Source organism: Triturus cristatus, chromosome 2_2 (assembly GCF_964204655.1).
Source record: "Triturus cristatus chromosome 2_2, aTriCri1.1, whole genome shotgun sequence".
Taxonomy (NCBI): Eukaryota; Metazoa; Chordata; class Amphibia; order Caudata; family Salamandridae; genus Triturus; species Triturus cristatus.
In genome coordinates, this window is record NC_140582.1 from 515300629 (window position 1) to 515323933 (window position 23305).

The 23305-nt window shown below is 46.1% G+C and overlaps 1 protein-coding gene across 2 annotated transcripts in view; it reads left to right on the forward strand.

Annotated features, from left to right (window-relative positions):
- The window catches only part of ARHGAP10 (Rho GTPase activating protein 10), a 1033471-nt gene that overhangs the window by 925001 nt on the left and 85165 nt on the right, over positions 1-23305 (forward strand). For both annotated transcript variants that reach the window (XM_085641636.1, XM_085641637.1), the window contains exon 21: positions 16667-16759. In XM_085641636.1, coding sequence (XP_085497762.1) covers positions 16667-16759 — 93 coding nt within the window. The remainder of the gene's footprint in view (positions 1-16666; positions 16760-23305) is intronic.

Sequence of the window (23305 nt, forward strand, 5' to 3'; positions counted from 1 at the left end):
AGCAAACAGTCAGCAGGCCAAGTTCCAATAAAATATTCCAATTTTTATTCCAAAATTGTTGCAGATGAATCAATATGTCACATATTCATGAAGTCTTTTCAGCCTACGCGTTTCGTCCTATACCGGACGTCATCAGGGCTGAAAGAAAATATATATATACACCAATCAATAAATTGGAAACAAATTTAACAAAAACATTCACCATGTATATTCTTGCTAGAATTGTCTGGAGGGCCAGAAGAGGTTGACCGAATAATTAAAGATTAATAATATAATTAGGTATGTTCTTTGTTTCCCCCTTTTTTGTATAATATATTCGTTTAGAATTGTTCATCATTTAGACTTAATTGAATGGAGTACAAGAAGAAACCAACTGAATAATTATTAAGACTGAAATCTATCAATACTGGTTGTAATATTTGAATAAAGAGGTATGTGTCCGATGATTCAATTGGATATTAAGTCATGTTATGAATTACTGGTCACCAAGGGGTGAAATGGTTTGCAGGATGGGCAATACAGGGTCAACAAACAAATGTAGTTGTTGCAATGGGTCTTGTGGGGTTTATGAGTGATATAATGAACTATGTCTTTTAAAATGATTAGCAATTATTGTATAGAATATTAAATCTTGTTGTTCATCCTGGGTTGTGGTTAATATTAGAATGGAAACAGGCAGGCTTTATAAGGTGGTAGTAAGTGCAAGTTCAGATGATACCTTGAATTGTCATGTACAGGTTACATGGTGAATGTTTTTGTTAAATTTGTTTTCAATTTATTGATTGGTGTATAAATATTTTCTTTCAGCCCTGATGACGTCCGGTATAGGACGAAACGCGTAGGCTGAAAAGACTTCATAAATATGTGACATATTGATTTATCTGCAACAATTTTGGAATAAAAATTGGAATACTTTATTGGAACTTGGCCTGCTGACTGTTTGCTGAAGAAATACAATAATACATTGTTGATATGGACATTACTATAAGACCTTCCTTTCCATTTTTGTAATTTCATTTTGAGGATTGTGGCCAGGAGTGGTGGGCTACAGAGAGTTGAGTGTCTTCTTTGGAAACTTTGAAGAAAAGTACTGAACAGTGACTATAGTGCACACTTTTTTTGTCCTCGCCGACTTGCTTTTGGTACTATAAGTTTTTTATAGGTACTCGGGCTCATTGCTTGTATTTCTATTCAGAGAGCACTTGGCATAGTAGTTCAGGCTGGACTCTCCCTTTTGTGGTGAGGCAAGTTTTATTTGGTCATGTTTTTTGCAAGACTCATTTACATAGTTATAGGCTATGCTTTTCAGAATTACTCCTGATCTTCGATATTGCCTATGCTGCTTATCCCCCCTGTCTACCTTTTCTTCCCTCTGAAATGGCTACTAGTGATTTGAGTGCTATATACCTTAAATAATATCAAATTATTGCTCCTTATTTGTTATGGCACATGCAAAATTAACAACAATCAAATTAAATGAGCACAATAATTAACAGTGGTTCTGATTGAGTCAAGTATTTCCATTAATCATATGGCAACAGGCGAGTCAGCGGCTTCACTCTCAATATCGAGCCAATTTTCTCCTGGAGGTTTTCTGCAAAACTTTGCAGAAAGTTTCTACGTTTTCAGTTCTTGCTCTTTCTTGATTCCTTTTGGGAGATAATTATTATTTGTTATTATTGGAATTTGTTGAGCGCAAACGAATCGCCTTCGCGAGCCAGGTTTTTAAAAGAGCCAGGTTTTCAGTGATTTTTTAAATAAAACTAAGAGCACACATGCAGGGGCAACTGCTTCCAATGTTCAGGAGTCAGAGAAGAAAAGGAAAGGCCCCCATGCTTGGCTGTCCGTATATGACTCTGACATAGTTGGAGTTACTCCCTAGATCTAAGATTTTGCATAGAACATAGGGTTGCAAATTATATTGCAGGTAGCGTGGACCACTTCCATGTACTACTCTATGTACAGGACAGAGAAGCTTAAAAAGGGTGTGCTTTTTTATGGGGAGCCAATGCAGGGATCTGAGCGTGGGCTCTGAATGGGGCTTAAGGAGGCAGATTACAGACCAGGCGGGCAGTCATGTTCTGTACAACCTGGAGCTTGACAAAGAGACCTTTGTTCATTGCTACCATTAAAGTGTTACAATAATCCAGGTGACTAGCAATGAGTGTCTGGGTAAAAGATTTCCTGGTCTGTATGGTTTGCAATCTAAAGGCTTTCCTGAAGAGACGCATCAGACCAAACAAGATCAAGTGATTGCGATAACATGTTCTTTTAGAGAGAGGTACTCATTGATCCAGACACCCAGATTCCTGACTCCTTTCTTTGGGGTAGGGAACGGCCCCAATTCTCTGGGTGACCAGTCACTGGACCAAAAGGAGTGCGCTTTCCCAAAAAAGCAAAATCTCTATTTTACTGGCGTCCAGTTGAAGACAGTTAGCAGATATCCAGGAGGCAATCTTTCCCATACATTCCCTGAATCTTAGTGTGGTAGATTCTGGGTCTGGCCCCTTAGTGGTAAGTTGTGTGTCATCCACATACGAGATGACATTAAAACCACATGATCTTATCACTTTAGCCGGGGGAGGGCACATAGATGTTAATAAGGGTTGGGCTCAGAGATGAGTCCTTTGGAACCCCTCCACCCCCATCACGGGTCATAGTTCTGGAGTTGAAGTGATCTACCTGCACTGAATGGGTGCGTTCAGTGAGAAAATTATTCAGCCATCTTATGGCTTTGCCCTTGACACCAATCTCCCCCAATCTATGGATTAGAGTTGCATGCAAGATGGTGTTGAAAGCTGCACACAGGTCTAGTAAAACCAGCATAGCTGGACACCCTACATCCAGAGCATGTCTGCTTGAATCCAGAGCCTCCACTAGTGCAATGTCTGGGTTATAGGTAGCTCGTAAACCTGACTGGGAAGGGTCTAACTCAGAATAGGTTTCCAGAAAACATATAAGCTGTTGATTTACTAGGGTCTCCATAACTTTTCTGAGAAAGGGGTGTAGCGATATTGGTCTGTAATTTGCCAACTCTAGCGGGTCTGTGGTGTTTTTTTTTTTACAATAGGTTTGACAAGCGCTGCTTTCCAGTTTACTGGAATAGTTTCCATGCTCAGAGAAAGATTGAACAGGTCTGTTATGATGAGGAGAAGGGCTGGAGCCAGGGTGGCTATAATATATGACGGGGCAGGATCCTCAAAAGAATCTGACTTTTTCCTGTTGATCAGAGTCCGTATATGATCCGGGGCAACATGATCAAAAGCTTCTAAAAGTATCGGCCCATCAGGCTCCCCAACATTTCAAAAGGTGTCAGAATCCAACTTAAGCTGGCTTGCATCACTCACTAGGCTCTATACTCTAACTCACCTGCATTCCTCGCCCAAAAACTTGTGGTATCCTGAGGAGCCGGAAACTCCCAGTCCGCCAGAGACCTCTTGCGGAAAAAAAACAACAAAAAAAAACGTACAATCAGGCCTTCTCTGGGGCTGCACCAAGAATATGGAACTCACTCCCGCCCGCCATTAGAAGTATTCCGTCTCTAGCACGCTTTAAAACGGACACCAAAACTTTCCTAATGGGCAAATTCCTCTCCTAACGCTTGCATTACAATCACCTCAGTGACTTTGTGCTACCCTCTGTTATGGCTTCTCCACGATGTTTTAGGCAGTGTCTTTAGTTTAAAAATAATCATCTCGACCCAGTCAGTAAGAACAGACTCTAATAATGTGATTTTCACCATGTTGTGCGAGGCAATGGTAACGCCCTCGCCAGATTTAGATTGTCTGTCGAGTCTGGTTAGACTGTAGTCCTGGAGAAATGCTGTGGAGATACAGAGAAGTGCAGCTAGATGAAGCCATGTTTCATTGATATCAGTTTTTTCAGTATCTTAGAGATAAGTGTTCTCTAGCACTGGCCAAGGGGTTTAGCGGCACAGGCTTGCCACTTGGGGGCTAGGACCCAATCTCTCACAATGCACTTGCATAGTCCAGGACAAATTCAGTTGCAACTGGTCAGCTGGGATATCCTCTCTGGTTTTGCAGGTGACTTCTTTAGCTCGTTTGTACCTATTGCTGGTCAGGGAGTCCACTTCTTCCCTTCTGGTGTCAGCCACAGTTCTTCCTTTGTGGTGCTTAATGAATGCAGCAGGTGCAGTCTTGTTGGAGTACAATCCTCTCTTTGGTGTAGTCCAGGGGTCCAGTAGATCAGTCCTTCTTTTCTTCTTTTCCAGGCAGTGATCTGGTGAGCTCTCCGTGGCTGCCTTATTTATCTTTCATTATTGGGCATGAGGGAGGTGCACCCTAACCAATAGGACCTAAACTACCTCCCTCTACTATGACAACTTGTTGTGAAGTGTGACAAACTTCGAGTCCAGGATGCATAATTTTCCCACACATCAAAATGGAGAAAATCTCTCCTTGGAGTGTGTGTCTGTGTAGCCCAACCCAGAGGTCTGGCTAACAAGTGACTACCCTCCCCTTCAAGCCTCTCTCCTAATCTGATTATGGGAGCTCCCATCTGGCTAGAGGTCAAGGAAGTGGTGGTGGCCTGGTCCTGTGATATCTGTATCTTATACTTTGGATACTATGTCTAGCTAGCTTCAATCCAATGTTAGAATTGATCAAATTTAATAAAGTCCTTTCCATGTTAGTCTATGGGGCTAGCAGCACTACCATACAAAAAACTACTTTGGCTGTTCTTTACTACAGGGGCATATAAAACATATTTTATTTTGTCCCTGCTTTTTTAAACTATGCTACTACATTTGGGGCACCTACGGAAAACCTTAGGGGTGACTTATAAGTAACAAAAAAGTAATTTTGTACTTTGAAAGTGCTTTTAATTCCAAAGTCGAATTTGGACACAGTTTTATTTTAAAATCAGCCTGAAAGGCAGGCCTGGTTTTAAAATGACATCAGACACCGCAGCGGTGCACACTTAAATGCATTAAGGCCACTCTGAACCTACATGCCCTACCACTAGGGACTTCCAGAGAAAATGTCCATACCAATTAGAGCTATAGCAATAAGCATATACCCACTCCACACATATTTTGAAGATTTGGTATCCATAGGCCTGTCGATTGCTGTGTTGTGAAGCCAGACCTATAAAGGGAAGAGAACAGAAGAGGGTACTGGAAATTATCAGATATAAAAAATGGAGGAAGAGTACAACGGGTGAAACAAAGTGAGAACTAATATATTCTTATTTATGAGGTGCATTCCCTAGTGCAGAATGGCGCAACTTCAACTGTCACGCGATGGCTTGTACACCTGCCATCTCCCTCAAAATTCAAACTCACTGGAACTGTAGGGCGATTGAGTCCGTAACTGTTAGGTTCTAGTGTGTTCTGTGCTTCTTTTGAGCCTGTGGTTGCCAGTGGGGGCAATCTGCACTCATTTTGGAGACTGGCAGTTATTAGGTTGAGCGTGGGCAGCGCATGCACTGCTCTGCGAGACATGCTGCATTGAGGTAGGGACTTGAAGTTCCGCCCACTCTCCGCCCACATTTTTCATTGGCTTGTGCCTGTTCATTGGTCAAAAGGCTTAGTAGTCCCTCCTTAGTATCGCCTTGTCTCATTTTGTAACCTCTCATGGCGACACCTCTTGTTATGTGTGTTGTTGCTCTGTAGGCTTTAATTACAGCCTCCAATCGCTATTTTCTAAAATAGCTTTGTCCTGCCTGCCGTTGCTGGCTGGACACGCTCTCTCCTAATGCTTTTTTTATTTTTATAGCACGCTTTTGCAATGCAATAGGTCTCTCATTTGCGAGAGTTTAAGCTATTGCCATTGTAAATGACAATGCCTTTTATTTATCTGTTTTAAAAACAACACATAAATAAAAGGCATTGCCATTTACAATGCCAATAGCTCAAACTCTCATAAATGCGAGACCTATTGCATTGCCTGGCGTGGCCTGTGCACATGCGCAGTCTCTCTGGCCAGATTTATTGACTTTGGGTATTTTCTGTAAAGGGCATTAAGCCCCGCCCCTCTTTCCATTGACCGGCGTCACCGTTTATGCTAAACGGTGGCCAGCCATTGGAAAAGAGCTCCTTGTGATGTTTTTGTTCGGCTTTTTCGGCCGTCCCATATGGACGGCCTCGCCTGCTTTGCGTTCGTCGCAAAAGGATTCTTATCTTTATGGGGCCATGTGTTTCAACATATGGCCCCATAAAGACAAGAGATCACCGCCGGGAGCTTCATCGGCTGTGAGTTCCTAAGTCACTTCGAGCCGCGCTGGGATTGGCCCAGCGTCGCAGGTTGTAAGTTTGTGCTTTTTTTTCGTTCTGCGCACTCTGCCGCTCCTGTTTGTTATCTGGGGACAGGCACAGTAATGGAACCTCCCCGCCCTCGGCCAAAAGCGAAAGAGCTCTCTCTCCAAATGAGAGGGGGAGGACGAGAGCAGAAGTGCAGGCTGTGCAAGCCAGACAGCCCTGGCAGCCTGGAGCTGCGATCATCATGGAGGGAATCCCCGGCGTAGGGATTCCCCCGCATCGAGCATTTAATTGTTCCCTAACGGGTGCCTACCCCGCTTTCTGTTTTAAATTGAAAGGCAGCCTACCCCTCATTGCCGCATTGTTTATTTAAAAATGTGGGTGCCCACCCCACTTTGCGGCTTTAATTGAGAAGCGGGTGCCCACCCCGCGATATTGCCGCCTTTGCGTTATTTTTCACTTGCGGGTGCCTACCCCGCATTCTAAATATTGCCTGGAATCACTGCTGCGACCCGGAAGTGAGGCACAGTGCCGCCTGGAGGTGGGCGGGGCCTTGCAACGGAAGCAGGAAGTAACCGGGCCTCCCGTGAGTTGGGGGAGACCCGGGTGTTGCTGAAGCCAGGCGGGAGCCCACCCCGCACTGGCGACCCAAAGAAGAATGCCGGCGGGGCTTCTGTGAGGAGGACGGAGCCCCGCTTGATGAGGTGCCGCATCAGAGGAGACCGGGAAGTGCAGCAGAGGCGGCCGAGGCCGCCGAAGCGCGGGGCTCCTGGGATAAGGAGAGAGCCCCGCGTCGTTCTGGCCAGTCCGCAGAGAGCAGCCGAGCTCGTTAGAGGAAGTCCTGCCCGAGGCCCGGTGAGTGGGGGCCGATTGGGAGGCAGCCTTTTGTTGAAGTTAAGATCCCCAGGGGGGGACTCTGTGTCACACGTTGTGCTTCCTCCCCTGTGTCCGGAGCACACTATCTTTAGGGGGATGGCACTTTCTTCTTGAGTGGGTAAGGCTTGTGGTGGTTGCAGAACATGGGGTGAGAATAATTATTCGGGGTTGTACTTTTTGTGGATTTTCGTCTTGTTTGACTCGCGTGGGGCCGTAGCTGCCGGTACCCCTAAAGTGCCTTTGAAACTGCTGAGCAGGGAGGCGTGAAACAGATTGTTTATGTTTGTTAAACTCGCTGCTTCTCCACGTGTTGCAATTTGAAGCGTTGTTAGCAGTCCGGTCAGTTTGTGCAAAGGTGAGGGTGTTCCTATTCTGTGAGCTTAGGAGCGAGAAGGGGTCAAGTTGAGGCCGGGTGCAGAAATGGCCGGTTATTGAGTTAGAAAGCCGGAGTCAGGGGCATGGAAGTGCCCCTTCAACTTAGAGGTTCGGGAACCCACCCTGACTGCAGGCAGGTTTGGGGGACATGAACCTACATGCACAGTACTATCACACATCCCCCCCTGCGCGCCGAGTGTTACGATATGCTTTTTTAGGTGTTTCCTTGGCTTTCAATACGTGATTCCACCCAGGGCAAAAGAAAACTTGAATTTAAGGCAAAGTTTTGCAAATCTCGCGCACAATCAAGGCCTCTCTCTGTCCCTTGGCTCGGCAGAGCAGGGCGGGCCTGCATTAGTTGTCCAGAAGTCTCCGAACTTCCTCATTCCGAACTTAGGAGAACCTGCACCTCAAGGCACCCCCCTCCCAAGAACTTGTGCCTTCTTGCACAACGCGAGATATGCCGCCCTCTTTTTTTCGCCAGGGAAATAAAAAAGTTATCTATACGGAGCGAAAGCATCTAAATGAAAAACAAGACACTATGGAAACTGGGTGATACAGAAGCAGTAAATGGCTAGTTTGTAACGCGTAGTAGATTGCATGCATGCTTCTGTTTAATTGTATGTGGAGCTCTAGGGGACCGCAGCCCCACGGTCCCAGAACGCTTTGTGGGTCCCCACATTGGCGCCCACGTGTGTCTCTTTTGCAGTGACGAAACTTCCTTGCCGATTGGACCCATCAGAAGAGGTTGGAGTCACGATCTGAGTTTTGAGAAAATGTTCTAGCGCTTATTTTCACAAGAGTTAAAGGGTTCCACAGTGATCCTTCCTGCACTGAGACATGCCGCACTACCGATGTTGACCACGTTCTGCGTTGCCTTAGCGCATAGAATGGGGGAGCGGGGGTAGGATCGTGCGGTATAAGACCTGGAGGTGAGCCCTTAGCACATGGGATTTCTACCCAGTACGGCGTGGCGGCCCGCTCCCTGTGTAGCCCCGTTCGTAGCTGGCGCTCTCTACTACTCTACTACTCACTCTCGACTACCAACTCTCGACTACCAACTCTCTACTACTCACTCTCTACTACTCACTCTCTACTACTCACTCTCTACTACTCATTCTCTACTACTCATTCTCTACTACTCATTCTCTACTACTCATTCTCTACTACTCTCTCTCTACTACTCACTCTCTACTACTCACTCTCTACTACTCACTCTCTACTACTCACTCTCTACTACACTCTACTTTTATTTATGTGTTTTGAAAACCTGCAAGCGGTGCGTAAACACACACTTTGCACTTATACTCTTTGCTTACGAGAAGCAAGGCTGGCAGTAAAAGAGGCGCAGTTACTGCCAGCCTTGCTTCTCGTAAGCAACGACTATAAGTACAAAGTGTGTGTTTATGCACCGCTTGCAGGTTTTCAAAACACATAAATAAAAGGCATTGTCATTTACAATGCCAATAGCTCAAACTTATGCAAAGGCGAGACCTATTGCATCGCAAATGCTTGTTTCCAGATACTGATCAAGAGAAACCGAGGGAAAAACACACAAACGAGAAAGGAGGAGGAAGGGATTAGATGGAAAACCGTCACACTAAGAGGAAGCAGGAACCAGCAGGAGTGAGATAAAGGGCCAGGGAGAGTCTAGCAGTGGATTAAGGAGGCTCGACATTTTATAGCACTAGCCGCAAGTAGGGCACTGACCCTCCTTCCTTTACAAATTAAACACTGATGTGTTGCATGAATCTAAACTAAAGGTGGCTAAGCAAACTAGACCTAACCCATGATTTCCCACCTTATACCCAGTGACTAACTGAGCTTCACCCTTATTACCCGGTAGGGTGGACGCACCCCTTGATGGAGTGTGTCAAATTCTAGACAACTGATATAATACTTTTATTACATTTGTTATATCTCCCGGTACTTGTTCTACAAGTATTCAGGCTATGGCAAGTGAAAAACAGATTGGAAAGATATCTGAGAGTTTTCTGGCTGAACTCCCTGCCACTCTTCTCACCTCCAGGGTATTGGTTTGTTGCTCCTTCCGCCCATAGATCTCATCTATCTCTGGAGTGTCATGTAATTGCAAGCGAACACATGTTGCTTAAAGAGCTTTGATATTTCAGTCTGCTGATTTCGAGGATTTTCAAAACATTGGTCATAGTTACAGTAGATTAAGTGTGGAATTGCAAAAGTGTCTTGCAGTCATGTCTCTTATTATAATTCTAAAGAGCGTGCCCTTCGACAGCCGGAAGATAATTTCAAAATAAGATTGTGATCTTTCCTTTTCTTTGGGTTCAGTTCCTCTTATGTTTTTTTAAAGGTGTCTTTAAAATGTTTTACGTCACAAAATATGTTTTGATTCGAATAATTGCATACATTCCTAACCTAGTTTAAAGCTCAGCGTTTGGGTAAAAACTATTTAAATTGTCTGTCTACTCCTGTGACCTGGTACCTCTTATTGTACGCTTATGAGCCGTCCTCACCTATACTGGGAAAAACTATTTGTCAGGGCTAAAAGAAAAATCATTGGACGCCCCTGTGCATTTGTACCTTATTTTACGTCCGCCCTGCCCCACGCAAATGTTTGTTTGCCTCCCAGCTTCCTTGTTATTTCTCCTTGAATGGATTGCACACCTGTACAGTAACTCTTGGCTTTTATGTGATTTTTTTCTCTAAATTCTCAAACCACAGTCCATCTTTCCCAACCAACTTCTTTCATTGTCCTACGGCCTGTCAGTGCCATTGGTCCCAGTGTTCATAAGGTGACCCTTATTGGTTGTGTTGTCTATGCCTGGGTCATCAGCATTCCATATAAACTTGGAGAATCTGTGATACACTTCCAGATAGAATTGTTCGCACTATTGATCGGCTATCTTGGGAGCACATTCTTTATTTGAGTACTGTGTACAAAGTAACAACAAGATAAGCAAACTCCTCTTTTCAAGGGCATTCGACCCAAGGATTATGTTCTTCCTTGACAACCTGTCCTGACTTGGGTAGTGCTGAAGATGTGATGCAGTAACATTGTAAGCACCTGCCTCACTGTTGTTGTTCCCATGTTAACATTATCAATGGAACACCAGGCACTGATCCGAAGTCCTCATAGTCTTGCCTTTTAGTGATGGCAGCCTCACCCTAATTCAGAAGTTCTCTGGAAGAGGGCCACCGCACTGCCCAAACTCCAGCACTGCTAGTATGAGCTTAAGAGGTGTTGGTATCTTGTATATACATTAATATAGAGGCAGTAAAAGCAGTTTTTGAGGGCCGCACATGGGCACAGGTGGTTGGGTTGGACAACAGTGTCACTGTGGCCCAGTTGCCATTGGCCATGGAGGGCTTTCCTGTAACTCTGCAGCGAGAGTCATCTATGAAGAGATTGAAATTACTTGCTGAAACATGGTAGAAATTATCCTGATCAGTCACTCTTCCTTCTGTTCCTTACCAGAAGGGTTGATACCTGAAGGGACCATGCTGAAAGTATATTATTTTATCCCTTGCCCCCTTCATGACCGTGTGAGCCTGGTATAGTTGGATGTCCGTGAAGGTAATGGTTTATTATGGTTTGGGTTTGAAATTGGCATAATAAAAGCCGGCCACCTATACCATCTGCAATGGAAGGAAGATTGGCACCTTCCTGGAACCCACAGGAGCACTCATCAAAATAAATATAGGAACAAGACTGGCATATAAATCACAAAGGGGGAGACAGAGAAGAAGGGCTTGAAGACTCGTCCTCCAAAGTCAATATTTTCCTACTAGACAGATCTATATATTTTTTCCAATAAACCCCCCCCCCCACACACACACTCCTTATTTCTCTCATCCGGATAGGTACTAACACTATCAGTGCTCCCTCCTACTCGTCGTTCTCAGCATGCCCCATTACGCAGCGGGATGGGAAGAAGCCTACGATGAAGCATGTCACCAAGCAACTGGAATGGCCTCAAATAGCCATTGTTTTTCAGAAGCATTTGAATCAATAGAATTCCTTCTCTGTTGGATTCTATTAACCACGAGCATCTTCACAAAATAACCAAACACTATATCCACCAGGATGTCTGTGCTGAAATGGCTCAAGTTCCCCTTCTGGTGTCAGTCTAACATACAGTCTGCATACAGCTATGGCCTGGCGATCCACACGTAAACAGAGGTCTACTTTCAACCATGTGCTCAATAGTCATCTCTTCAGTTAACCCAAACTATGGATGCAAAACTGACTACTGTATGCAAAGTCCCAGTGGTCAGTCTACTGCAGTGGTGGAGAGTAGTGCAGGAGGGAAAGAATAATGAAGAGTATTTCCTTTTAGCCGTACTTGGAAATAGAACAGAGGATCTCTGTATTTTAGTCGGACTCATGTTTCGATACCCTCTTTCAGTCATTTCTGTCATACTGTCATTTCTCACATGTCTCAGGATAATCCAAATCTCATACACCTAGGCATGAAACTATTAGGTAGCCATCAATACAAAAGCAAATCGTTTAGATTTTGCTATTGGACTCTCTCAAAAGAGGTTATGCTGATAGATACTACTTGCCATAAATTCCTCCATTTTTTTACTTTGTCCCACCTAGCTGCCTGGCTGAATCCGTAACCTTTTAGCAGCAATACCTGCCACAGAGCACTTGATGTTATCATCGTTCACTAGCAGTGATGCAACTGCATCAGTACAAGGAAGTGACATCATAAGTGAATAAAGGCACTACCTCACCACTGCAGTTAGTGTTTTTTCTATACACCACAGACTCAAAGACCTGGGGTTCCAACAGGGTATTTTCCAGTCTTTTTGCAGGAAGATCTGCTTTTTACTCAGTCACAGCATATTTTCCAATAAAGTTGGTTTCAAACTGGGTGCCAAATGCAGCAGGCAGTGTTTAGCCCTCATCCCACCTCTTTCTAGGGTCTGTGATTTGAACATGACTGCCTCTGTTGTGACACATGCAGACACATGAATATTAAAGAGCAAGCGACTTAGGTACAGAAAATGTAAGTAGTACTGCATATGTAGATCATCCTCATCTCTCTCAATAGGGCTGGTAACATTAGCAATGTTGCCAGACCACAGAAGATTCAGCACCTACTCAAAGCCTATCCATTTATTAGATAAAATTATGCCAATGGTAACTTTTACCTCTTTATCCACTGACCTCTCACTGAATGCAGTTTTAGAAAAATGATGCATACTAGGTTCAACTGACATCCATTTTCAATTTTTCTTGGTGCATGCACTCAGAAGAATCTTTACAAATTCTTTCATTAATTTAAAGACTGTTTTGGAGCAATCCCAGCTAGTGGTGTCAGTCTATGTTCCAAAGGCATAACCTTTAATCGTGAAGCAGTGTGTATTAGGGATGCACACTGGATCTAATGCTGCCTCTCAAAGCAAAGACGATCATGCTGATCCTATAGTGGCGCAGATGACACCAGCCTTTACAAAAAGATCTAAACAATTCACGCAAAAATGGCCGTTGTTTCAGAGTCAGCTGCAGCACCAGTGGTCATGATAGTCCAACTAGCTGTTGAAGAGGACCAATGAGAGAGAAACGTTGTCACTCTAATATATTACAAGATTTTCAAAAGTAAAGGTGATAGTTTTAGCAGTTGAGTGCCATTAAGGAGGAATTAGCTGGAGCGTTGGAGTGCAGAACCCGTTTTACCAAATGAGGACGTGACGTGGTCAGGAGGAATGTTCTGATCCACTGTTTCGAAGGCCATCAACACACTAAGAAGATTAAAATCGGAGTCCTTACCCTGATCCAGACTTTTGTATTCCTGAGTATTATCTGTGCTTCACCCTGGGCTGGCTTAAGGGTGGTGCGACCGGTGCAGCCGCACTGGCCAGTGGCTTGGAAGGGGGGCACCAACCTCATGAGGGGCGCTGTGCTTAGCTATAATGTACCATTAAAAAGCACCTGCTGCTGGTGCGTCCAGCTTTCATGCAGCAATAAAAATGTAATGATAACTCTTGTGATTAATGTTCCTGTTAGAGAGAGAGATCAGAGCATTTAGCAGCGCTTTAAAGCAAATTAAATGTATGCGAGACAGGGGCACTTTTGCCCAGGTGCTAGTGAGGGAATCCGAGGAGGAGGTCATATTGGGGGTACCAAAAAAGATTGTCGCCCAGGGCGCCACCAGTGCTAAAGCCAGTCCTGGCTTCACCAGTGCCTCCAGCTGCCATCGAGCCACTGCTGTCGAATCCCTGGTGGGAGATTCACTTTGTTTCAAATGAGAACCCCTTCAGAAGGGAAAGGAGTTCAGGGGGACAGGGAGCTGGTTCAAGAGGTCCAGAAGCCATGCTCCAGGAGGCAATTACAAAATTCAATTACAGGACTTGTGTTCCTTGGTAAAACTCGAGAGTAAGGGAGGCACAAATTCCCAAAGTGTAGTGTGCCCCTGCTGGGGTATTGGGATTGGACAGTCAATAAGACTGTTCATGTTGCCCTCACACATCCCCTAGAGGATGTCATACTTCATCATTGGGCGATGCTCCTCGTTGGGCTGGCGCTGCAATACCCAACGGGTCCCCCGAAGGGTCACTTTGGCGGATATGTTTTTCGAGGCTGCCGTATAGATGAGTGCAACTGAGGGGGTTGTGACATGGGGTGTAGTGTGTAAGGTTAAAACTCCTAAGGGAGTTTCCTAATGCAGAGCTTTATTGACCGGAATACCCTTCCAGGAATAAAAACCTATGGTAGGTTGGGGCTACCTTTGGTATCAAAAGGAAACCGGGTAGTCAACAAGTGTGCGAACAGGTAAGAGAACTAAACTTCTTGTCTCAAGAGTGGGACCTAGTGGTGGTCACCCCTCAGTAAATGTGTCAACATGTTTTGTGCCTGAGTTGGTCATAAGTATCCGGGGTGCGTCATCAGGACAAAAAACATAAAAAAATAAAAACATATAGTGGATAAACTACCCCACACTGAGCGGTGCCTGTTCGTGCTTCCTACTGTGTTGTTGTTGTTCCTGGTCTGACCTGTAGGAAGAAAGAAAGCTTAGTTGTCAAAATATTAAAGGCACTTCTAGAGCGGTTGTTGTTCCAACAGGGAAATTACATGGTTGCAAGACTCTCCCATAGTACTCCAATCGTGTGTAGTATTAACTATGGTTGAAGTATAAAACCCAAATTATGTACAAGTGAATTAAAACATTATTAGCAGTAAGACTCAGAACCTGCCCTGGCAGCTCGGGCTGGACTGTTCCCATTGGGTGCAGCGTCAAGACTGATTTGCATATGGTTGGGCCCAAACTGGAATGGCATGGTGAGCAAAAAAACGATGGATTTAGGCCCAGATCTCTGTACTGGGGTGAATTAATGACATTGTTCTGCATTCAGTCCAACAATTGTTCTTTTTGCATTGGTCACCCCGAGTGGGACGGGTATGCCCAGACCTCCATGGTCCTGTGCTCTCTGTGCCACGAGTCAAGCTATCCTGGCTGATGAGGGCTGAAAGCCTGAAACCAGTCCTAGGATGCGTGTTTCCAGTCCAGGGAGGACCTGGCCTGGCAGTTCGGGCTGGACTGTTCCCATTGGGTGCAAGGTCAAGACTGATTTGCATATTGCTGGGTCCAAACTGGAATGGCGAGCAAAAAAAACGATGGATTTAGGCCCAGATCTCTGTACTGGGGTGAATGCATGAAATTTTTCTGCATTCTGTCCATCCATTGTTCTTTTTGCATTGGACACCCCGAGTGGGACAGGTATGTCCAGACGTGGGTCCCGTGCTCTCCATGCCTCTGGAGTCAAGCTATCCTGGCCGATGAGGGCTGAAAGCCCAAAACCAGTCCTAGGATGCTTGTTTCCAGTCCAGGGAGGACCTGACCTGGCAGTTCGGGATGGACTTTTCCCATTGGGTGCAGGGTCAAGACTGATTTGCATATGGCTGGGTCCAAACTGGAATGGCATGGTGAGCAAAAAAACGACGGATTTAGGCCCAGATCTCTGTACTGGGGTGAATCTATGACTTTCTTCTGCATTCTGTCCATCAATTGTTCTTTTTGTATTTGTCCTTGTGTGGAGCCCACAGGAATGAGTAGGCATAGTGCAGTCCATAGAAGACACTGATGCTGTGGTCTGGAGTTTGCATCTATATGTATCTTGTTAGGAGAGGCATCAGGGCAATCTAAAACATATATCCATGCTGACTCAAGTGTAACCATCTGTATAGTTTTTGTAGAGTCTAGCTGAGTTGAATATATCGTAAATAAACTTCAGATACGAGCTCCAAAAAATGTATTTAGTATAAAATCCTGGTTGTTATAGATATCCATGGTCCATGCCATATCGTATTGTACCTTACTCTCTAGTTTTACAAAAAAACACTAGCCCTATGATTGAATTTTGGGAGAGTCACTTGCACAGGCCAGCAGCCTCTGTGACAGATCGCCGAACAGCAGGGCACAGATGAAAGTGGTACTTGTGTGAGACAGCAGTGAAGGTCTTATGAGATGCAAGCACCCAGCAAGTTATCGGACATTGAACCCAAGCCTGGTCTCATCCGCAGCGCCACTCTCTCCAAACTTTTGGTCTTATGAACTAGGCCTTTCACTGTTGGTGCTAATCGTATGTGGTACATTCATCAGAACCGAGGCATGAAGTGCTCAGCGTATAAGATACTGCAGTGCTCATATAATAACCGTTAACTACTTGATTATTCCATAACTGCACTGCAAATAATTAACATGCATACTATGAACAGATCATCATTTTGCAGTACTTAGAGATGTTCAACATTGAATATTGTCAGGGCGCCAAAGAATAAGTGCCATCTTCATGCACCAGAATATGGCAAAGCACATAAAAAGTTTGACATGGAAAAGACATTGTACCTCAGGTCTCGTGCCCTCAATGGGAATGGGTCTTTTCAGAGACACCCAATATTCTCATTTTGTAAAGCTCGCGCTAATTAATTATGTGTGTATTAATCTTGCTCTTGGAAGGAAGGAATGCCACTCTTTTATTACATTTTATAATGGTTTAACGTTTGATGTCACAATGGGAAATAAGTGTCTCTCGAGCTGCAGGATCTAGGCATACATTCACCAACTTGAATATCGCACCCTCGCACACTGTCCCAACAGGGCTCGCTAACTGTAATATGCAAAATATGTGATCGCTGCTGATGCATATTGGTAGAAATAGTTGGTACTGAACCTCTTTTTCAAAATAAATCTGTGCATTTGTATCACCTAGGATTATTGCCTCTTCTGATTTGGATCTGCCTGCCGATGCTTGCATTGCCCCAACCCAGTCTTTCAGCAGCTTGGACATACCTTTGGACATAAGGTGAGATTTTTAAAAATATTACTGTGTGAGTGCGTCATAAGTAATCCGAAATGTCACGTGCGAATGTACTCTTGACTTCTAACATTCCAGAAATAAACGCATAATGAAGCATCTCCCATTTCTTAAATAGACGTGATGCAGGTTTTACTTGTTATATGAAATCACGTCATGCCATGGCAGTGGGAATGAATGTGGCCCTATAACACGTTAATTAGAGCAGCTGTACTAATGAACGTACATTCACACATATCTGCAGTGCAAAGGTCAAACTCCAGTTTAATACTAAGTGACATGGTTTACTGGCTCACAGACTGCATAGAACATTTCCATTCCACAGGGAAACAACCCTCTTAATAGCCATGAGGTCTCTTTACCACACTGCACACATTTAACCCTTGGCGTCCCGGTTTTAGTTAAATATATTTTCTTAGAAGAGTACAACATAAAAAATGCCATGACATTAACATTGTATGTAGATGTCTGAATATAATCTGCAATTTCCTCCATTATTGGGTGGGCGGGGTATTATGGCCCACTCCAGACTTCTCTTGTGAGTTGCAACCCTCCCCACACACAGCAATGGTAATTAATAGCATATTACACTGTGCATCTGCATATACAATGCAATTTAAGCCACAGATACCCATGTTTATGACGGGTCCGGGTCTTCCCCAGTAGGACATTGTTCACTTCTAGCTTCTTTCTTATTACTCATGATGTCTGAACCCTAAAAATGTAGAGATTATGTCATGGTGCGTGACAGGCATCGAGGATACTCAAGGCTTTATCAGTAGAGTGGCGTTTGCTATATCTCCTGCCATGACTGATCTACGCATGACTAAAATACATTTATACCTTATTTAGACTTTGTTTAGTTCTAAAAAACTAAGCCTAAAAATAAAATCGAGACTGTCCAGGCTCAGCTATTTCTTTTATACTGAGGAACTAGTAGGAGTTTCTGCGCTTTTTGTGTTGCTGGCAGAGCCACCTCAGTTTGGATATGGCTGGGTCTGAACTGGGGTGGCAAAGTGAGATAAGGAACTATGCTGGATTTACCCAGATCTGTGACTGGGGGTGAGTGTCTGAAAAGTTTCAGTGCTCAGTCCATCATCTCCTTGTGTTTGCTTTGTTTGCCCTAAATTGGCAGGGATTGCCCGGACGTGGGCCCCTTGCTCACTTTGCCACTAGGTTAAAGGTAGCCTGGCTGATGAGGGGTATCACCCCGAAACTGGTCCCAATATGCTTTATTCCGGTCCAGAGAAAACATGGCTAGGCAGTTCGATCTGGACTGTTCCCATGAGGCACAGGCTCAAGACTGATTTTCATATGACTGGATCTGAACTGGGGTAGCAAAGTGAGCTAAAGAACGATTGTTAGATATGGGGGTCTCTAGTTGGCAAGGGCTTGCACCTTTGTCCAAATAGGGACCCTTCTTCTTTTATTTTATTTTAATTTTTTTTAACACACTTTATTGGTGACCGCTGTATGCCATGCACTTCCAAAATATAAGCATTCAAATACAGTCTTTTGTTTTTCTCCCACCATATACATCCCCATGCATTTGTACATAGCAATCTGGTTTCTCACATCTTGCGTTAGAGGGGAGTCTTACAAAGGGCATTTATAGTCTGTTCCCTTTTCCTAACCACTAATGTACAGGCAGTGTCGCATCCATAATTCAAAATAGTGCATTTTTTAAGTTCAACTAATGACAATAGAAAAACCCCCCAACTATTCCCCATCCCGCTCTCCTATCCCACCTTAACCCTCTCCTGGTCAGTCAAACTGCCACTTGGACAATGATAGCAGGGAGTCACTATATGAGCGTCTTCTCAAGGGTACCGTGTACAGGGCAGAATCACAGCATCTCTGTTCCACGGGCCGTACAGGCGCGGATGGACTCACACTCTTCGCTTTACAGTGACGTGGTATCTTGTGTGGGGACCAGGTCCAGTGTTTCCAGCGCAATCAGCGTGGCCTCCCAGTCTAGGGAGATGCATTGCTTTCTCAGCCCTCTGTCCTCCTCCCTCCGGAGAGCAGCACCCTCTGCCCTTCCCCATTGGAGCACGTCAGCCTGCCACACCGTGACCGCCGGGCTTCTGGGGGACTTCCACCTCATAGTAATCACCCTACTTGCTAAGATGAGGGCAAGAGCCACAAACCTTAGCCGCACCTTCTGCACTTTGGAGCGCCTGCGAAGGCCCACCAGGTAAGTCAGGGCTTCGTCTGGGACCAGTAGTTGTGTCACTGTAGCTAGGGAGTGTCACCCCCCTCCCAGTAGCCCTGCAGTCGAGGACAGGACCATAGCATGTGGATGAAGCCTGCCTAATCTCCTCTACATCTGGGGCAGCTATGGGGGGAGTCCGGGAACATACGGTGTATTCTCTTCGGCGTAAGGTACGATCTATGCAACACCATCGCCTGTATGAATTTAAGCTGTGCATTACGCAACACTTTTTTGGGATGCTCCAGAATACATTGCCATGCGTGGTCTGTAATCTCCACCCCGGAGTCCGTCGCCCATTGCTCCCTAAGGGAGGTAAGAGCGATTGCTGCATGTGCCCGTACTCCAGTGTCTAACCAACGCACTAGATGTCCCCCAAGTCCCATGTAGTATAGCAGGTGTACTAGGGTGTGCTGTGGGGGTTCAGTCCTCTGTGGGGCCCAAGTGGCTCTAATGTGCGTGATAGTGGCATGTAGTAGATAGAGGTGTGGTGGCGCCCCAGTGGCCTGCAAGAAGGAATCATGGTCCATCAGTGTGCCATCCCAAAAAAAGGCTCCCACCTCTTCTATCCCGCTGTCCGTCCAAGCCTGGATTCTAGTCCGTGTGAGTCTCCCTTGTGGTGTGGGCACGCCTAATAAAGGTATATTCCCAGCATATGGGGTTGCCACAGATGTATAAGCCAAGGCCTTCTTCCAACATAGCAGGGCAGTCCGCAGTAGGGGGGGGCAATCGGGAGGAACACGGGCCCTCAGCAATAACAGGGTGTGTAGTTCCCCTCTATCCAGCCTCTGCGGTGTGAACCCAATCTCGCCTAAGTTCCTCCCCGCGGTCCAATATGACAGCCACTGGAGTTGGCTAGCGTAGTAGTAACCTCGGAAGGCGGGGACCCCCAGGCTGCCACTCTGCGTCCCCAGCTGAAGCTTCCGGAGACTTAGCCGTCTCCGACCCGCGCCCCAAATAAGGGTTCTCAACATTCTGTCCAGCGTATTAAAAATGGATTGTGGGAGAACCACCGGCAAATTCATAAAATAGTATAGCAGACGAGGCAGCATCACCATCTTAGTGATGGTAACCCGCCCTATTACTGAGAGGGGCAAAGAAGACCAGAAGCCCACACTGGTCCGGAGCCCTGTTATTGCCCGTTGGATATTGCCTTCTATCTGGTCCTCCTGCGTTCTATAAACATGAATACCGAGGTATTTAAAGGTAGTGGGAGCCACCGAAAAGGAGTAAGTGCCGAATTGTAAATGAGTAATGTGTGATGTTTCTTGGAAAGAGTAGCTGGTCGATTTGTCGGGGTTTATGGCCAGACCCGATAGACGTTCAAAAATAGCAAATCTATCCGGGAGGGGGGCCGCATCAGCAGTGAGGTCTCACAAGTATAAAAGCATGTCGTCTGCATAGATAGATAGTAAATGGTACACACCATCGATGCAGATACCAAGCTGGGCCCCCGATCTTCGAAAAGCCAGGGCCAACGGTTCTAATGCCAGCACAAACAACAAGCGGGACAGAGGGCATCCCTGTCTTGTGCCACGATGGATTCTATATGCATCAGAGATATAGCAGCCAGCGCGGACCCATTTTAAATGTCTGTCCGGAAACCCAAAGCGTCGCAACGTCACAAACATGAAATCCCATGAGAGGGAATCAAATGCCTGCCTAAGGTCCAGTTCAATACATCCGGCGTGGCGGTGGGCCTTTGGGGTAGCCGCCATTACTGCGTGCAGCCGTCTAGTGTTAAGTGAAGTGCTGCAGTTTGGAAGAAAACCGCACTGATCACTGTGGATAAGGGTGGGGAGGTGCGATTGTATACGGTTGGCGAGGGCCTTACTCAGTATTTTGTATTCAGTGGCTAACATAGAGAGGGGTCTATAATTTGACATGTCCAAACCGTCCCGTCCCGTCCCGGCTTGGGTATAGACATGACCAGCGCCTGCATCGTAGAATCCGGTAATCGGCCCGTCTCCAGAGCCGTCTTATAGACGGTCTCCAGGGTAGGCACCAAGGACTCCGCGTATGTAAGGTAGAACTCAACAGGGAGTCCGTCCAAACCCGGTGTTTTATTTCGATTTAAACCTTTAATCGCGGCACGGATCTCCTGTTGAGTAATTGGACCGTCTATGTTTTCCTGTACTTCCTCCGAGAGGGTCGGGAAGGGGAGGTCTTGAAAGAAGCCGGCAATAAGAGGGCCGTCCACCAAGGGGGGGGGGGTGCCGGGGGTAAGGGGGTAGGTGCATAGAGTTTTCCCAAGTGATCACGAAAGGCGGTATTTATTTCGGCTTGTGTGTAGACTACATGGCCCGCCATAGTGCGGATACTAGATATGAACGGCGGGTCGGGTCTGTCTCTAACCATGCGGGCAAGCAGGGTACCAGCCCTGTCCGCCTCCACATGTTTACACTGCAGGAATGCTCTGTAGTCTATTGTCCGCAACGTCTCCAGGGTTTCCGCGTGGTCTATGTGAGTGGATTGTAACTGCTCTCGCTTGGCAGGGTCTAATACCACCTCCCTCTCCAGTACGTGTAACCTGCTCTCAATATCCCGCAGCCTCTGGTGTGTTTCTTGTCGAGCCCCCACCAACTGTCCTATCGTCGCCCCTCTGACCACTACCTTCAGCGCATCCCATTCAACCAGGCGCGATGTCGCAGTGTTCCAATTTTCGGCTAGGTAATTGGCAACGGTGTTGGAGAGTGTCGCGCAAAATGGGGCGTCTTCGAGCAGGTGTGGGTGCAACTTCCAGGTGGGCACCGGAGTAGGTACCATGCCCCATTGAAGTATGAGCTCTAGGGGACTATGGTCGGAAAAGGTCTTAGCCAAATATTTGGAGCTGGGTATCTTCACGATAAATGAACTGGAACAGAGGAACCTGTCAAGTCTGGTATGAAGGCCATGCACTGGGGAATAGAAGGAATATTCCTTATGTGTTGGGTAGAGACAGCGCCACGTGTCCAAGAGTGTCCACCCACTTGCCCATGTAGTGAATTTGTCCGCGATCTTACCAGTGGTTGTACCGTGTAGAGGGGGATGTGATCTATCCAGGCCAACATCCAGCACCGCATTCCAATCCCCTCCCAGCACCCATGGGATCCCGTCCCAGTCAGCCAAGACCCCAGTCAGCCTACCTGGAAAACTGTCTTGATCAAAATTAGGGGCATAGATACTCCCAAGGACCAACAGAGAGTCATCAAGTGTGTCCTTCACCAGTATCTACCGTCCCTGATCATCTACCCGGCGTTCAAGTGCAACAAAGGGAACCCCATGTCGTACCCAGATAGTCGCCCCTCTAGCGAAAGCGGAATAATCAGTGGAATAGATGGTACCCCTCCATTTTTTCCTCATTTTATGAGTTTCGGAGTCAGTGAGGTGAGACTCTTGAAGGAATGCTATTTGTGTCTTACGTCTGAGGAGGAATGCATGTATGTGATGTCTTTTCTGTATTGCCCCAGGCCCCTCACGTTCCATGTAAGCAAGTTGTACGACCCTATTATGGCAGCAGTCCCCGTCATGGTCCCATGCAGAAGCGAAGTTCAACTCCGCGTGACCCTAGCGAGGCAGTACCGACCAGGAGTCCCTTTTCCCCAACAACTTGAACAAAACTCGGCACAACGCCTAAACCACGTTGGGCCCAACAATGGTGCACAATTGGTACATAACAAATAACGGTGCATACGCCATAAGGGAGTTAGCCAACCCTATATCCAAACATGGTCCTCAAATGGCCTAAGACTCAATGGCTCGACATTACCCTGTCTCCCGGGGGGGAGGGGGAGTGTACTGCAGGGTTGGTGGGCCGCTAACAACAGCATAGTTAGAATAACATTAAATATCACATAGTCCCCGAGCAAACATCTTAAGCTCTAGGTGGCACACAACATTGTGAATACGGTGGCAGAGCCTACGGCCAGCAACTTTCCCCACAATAACTGGCCCCATTAGTGTACCAGTTCACACAGTGAGCTATCCTTTAAAAGGATACATCAGTCTTTCAGTTGCTGGGTGCATGCTCGCCGTATAGCAAAGTCACTAGTAGAAGTCTCAAGTGTCGGTGCCCCAGCTTCTCGCCCTATTCATCAATCAGGTCATCTGCCGCTCTCGGTGTGATGGTGGGGAAGAGTTCGACACTATGGTCAGAGTCTGAATGAATCGTACTATCCTCCGAGTCCGTGGCAGTCTTGTTCAAATCTTCGCGGAAGGAGCCGGCCACCGTCAGCGTCCCTTCCTGGTCCTTCCTCTGCTGTTCTCGTGAGGGTCCCGCTCCGCCTTTCCCTCGGTTAGTGCCCTGTGTTCTCCTAAAGGTCCGCTTCGGGAGCGTTTCTGAA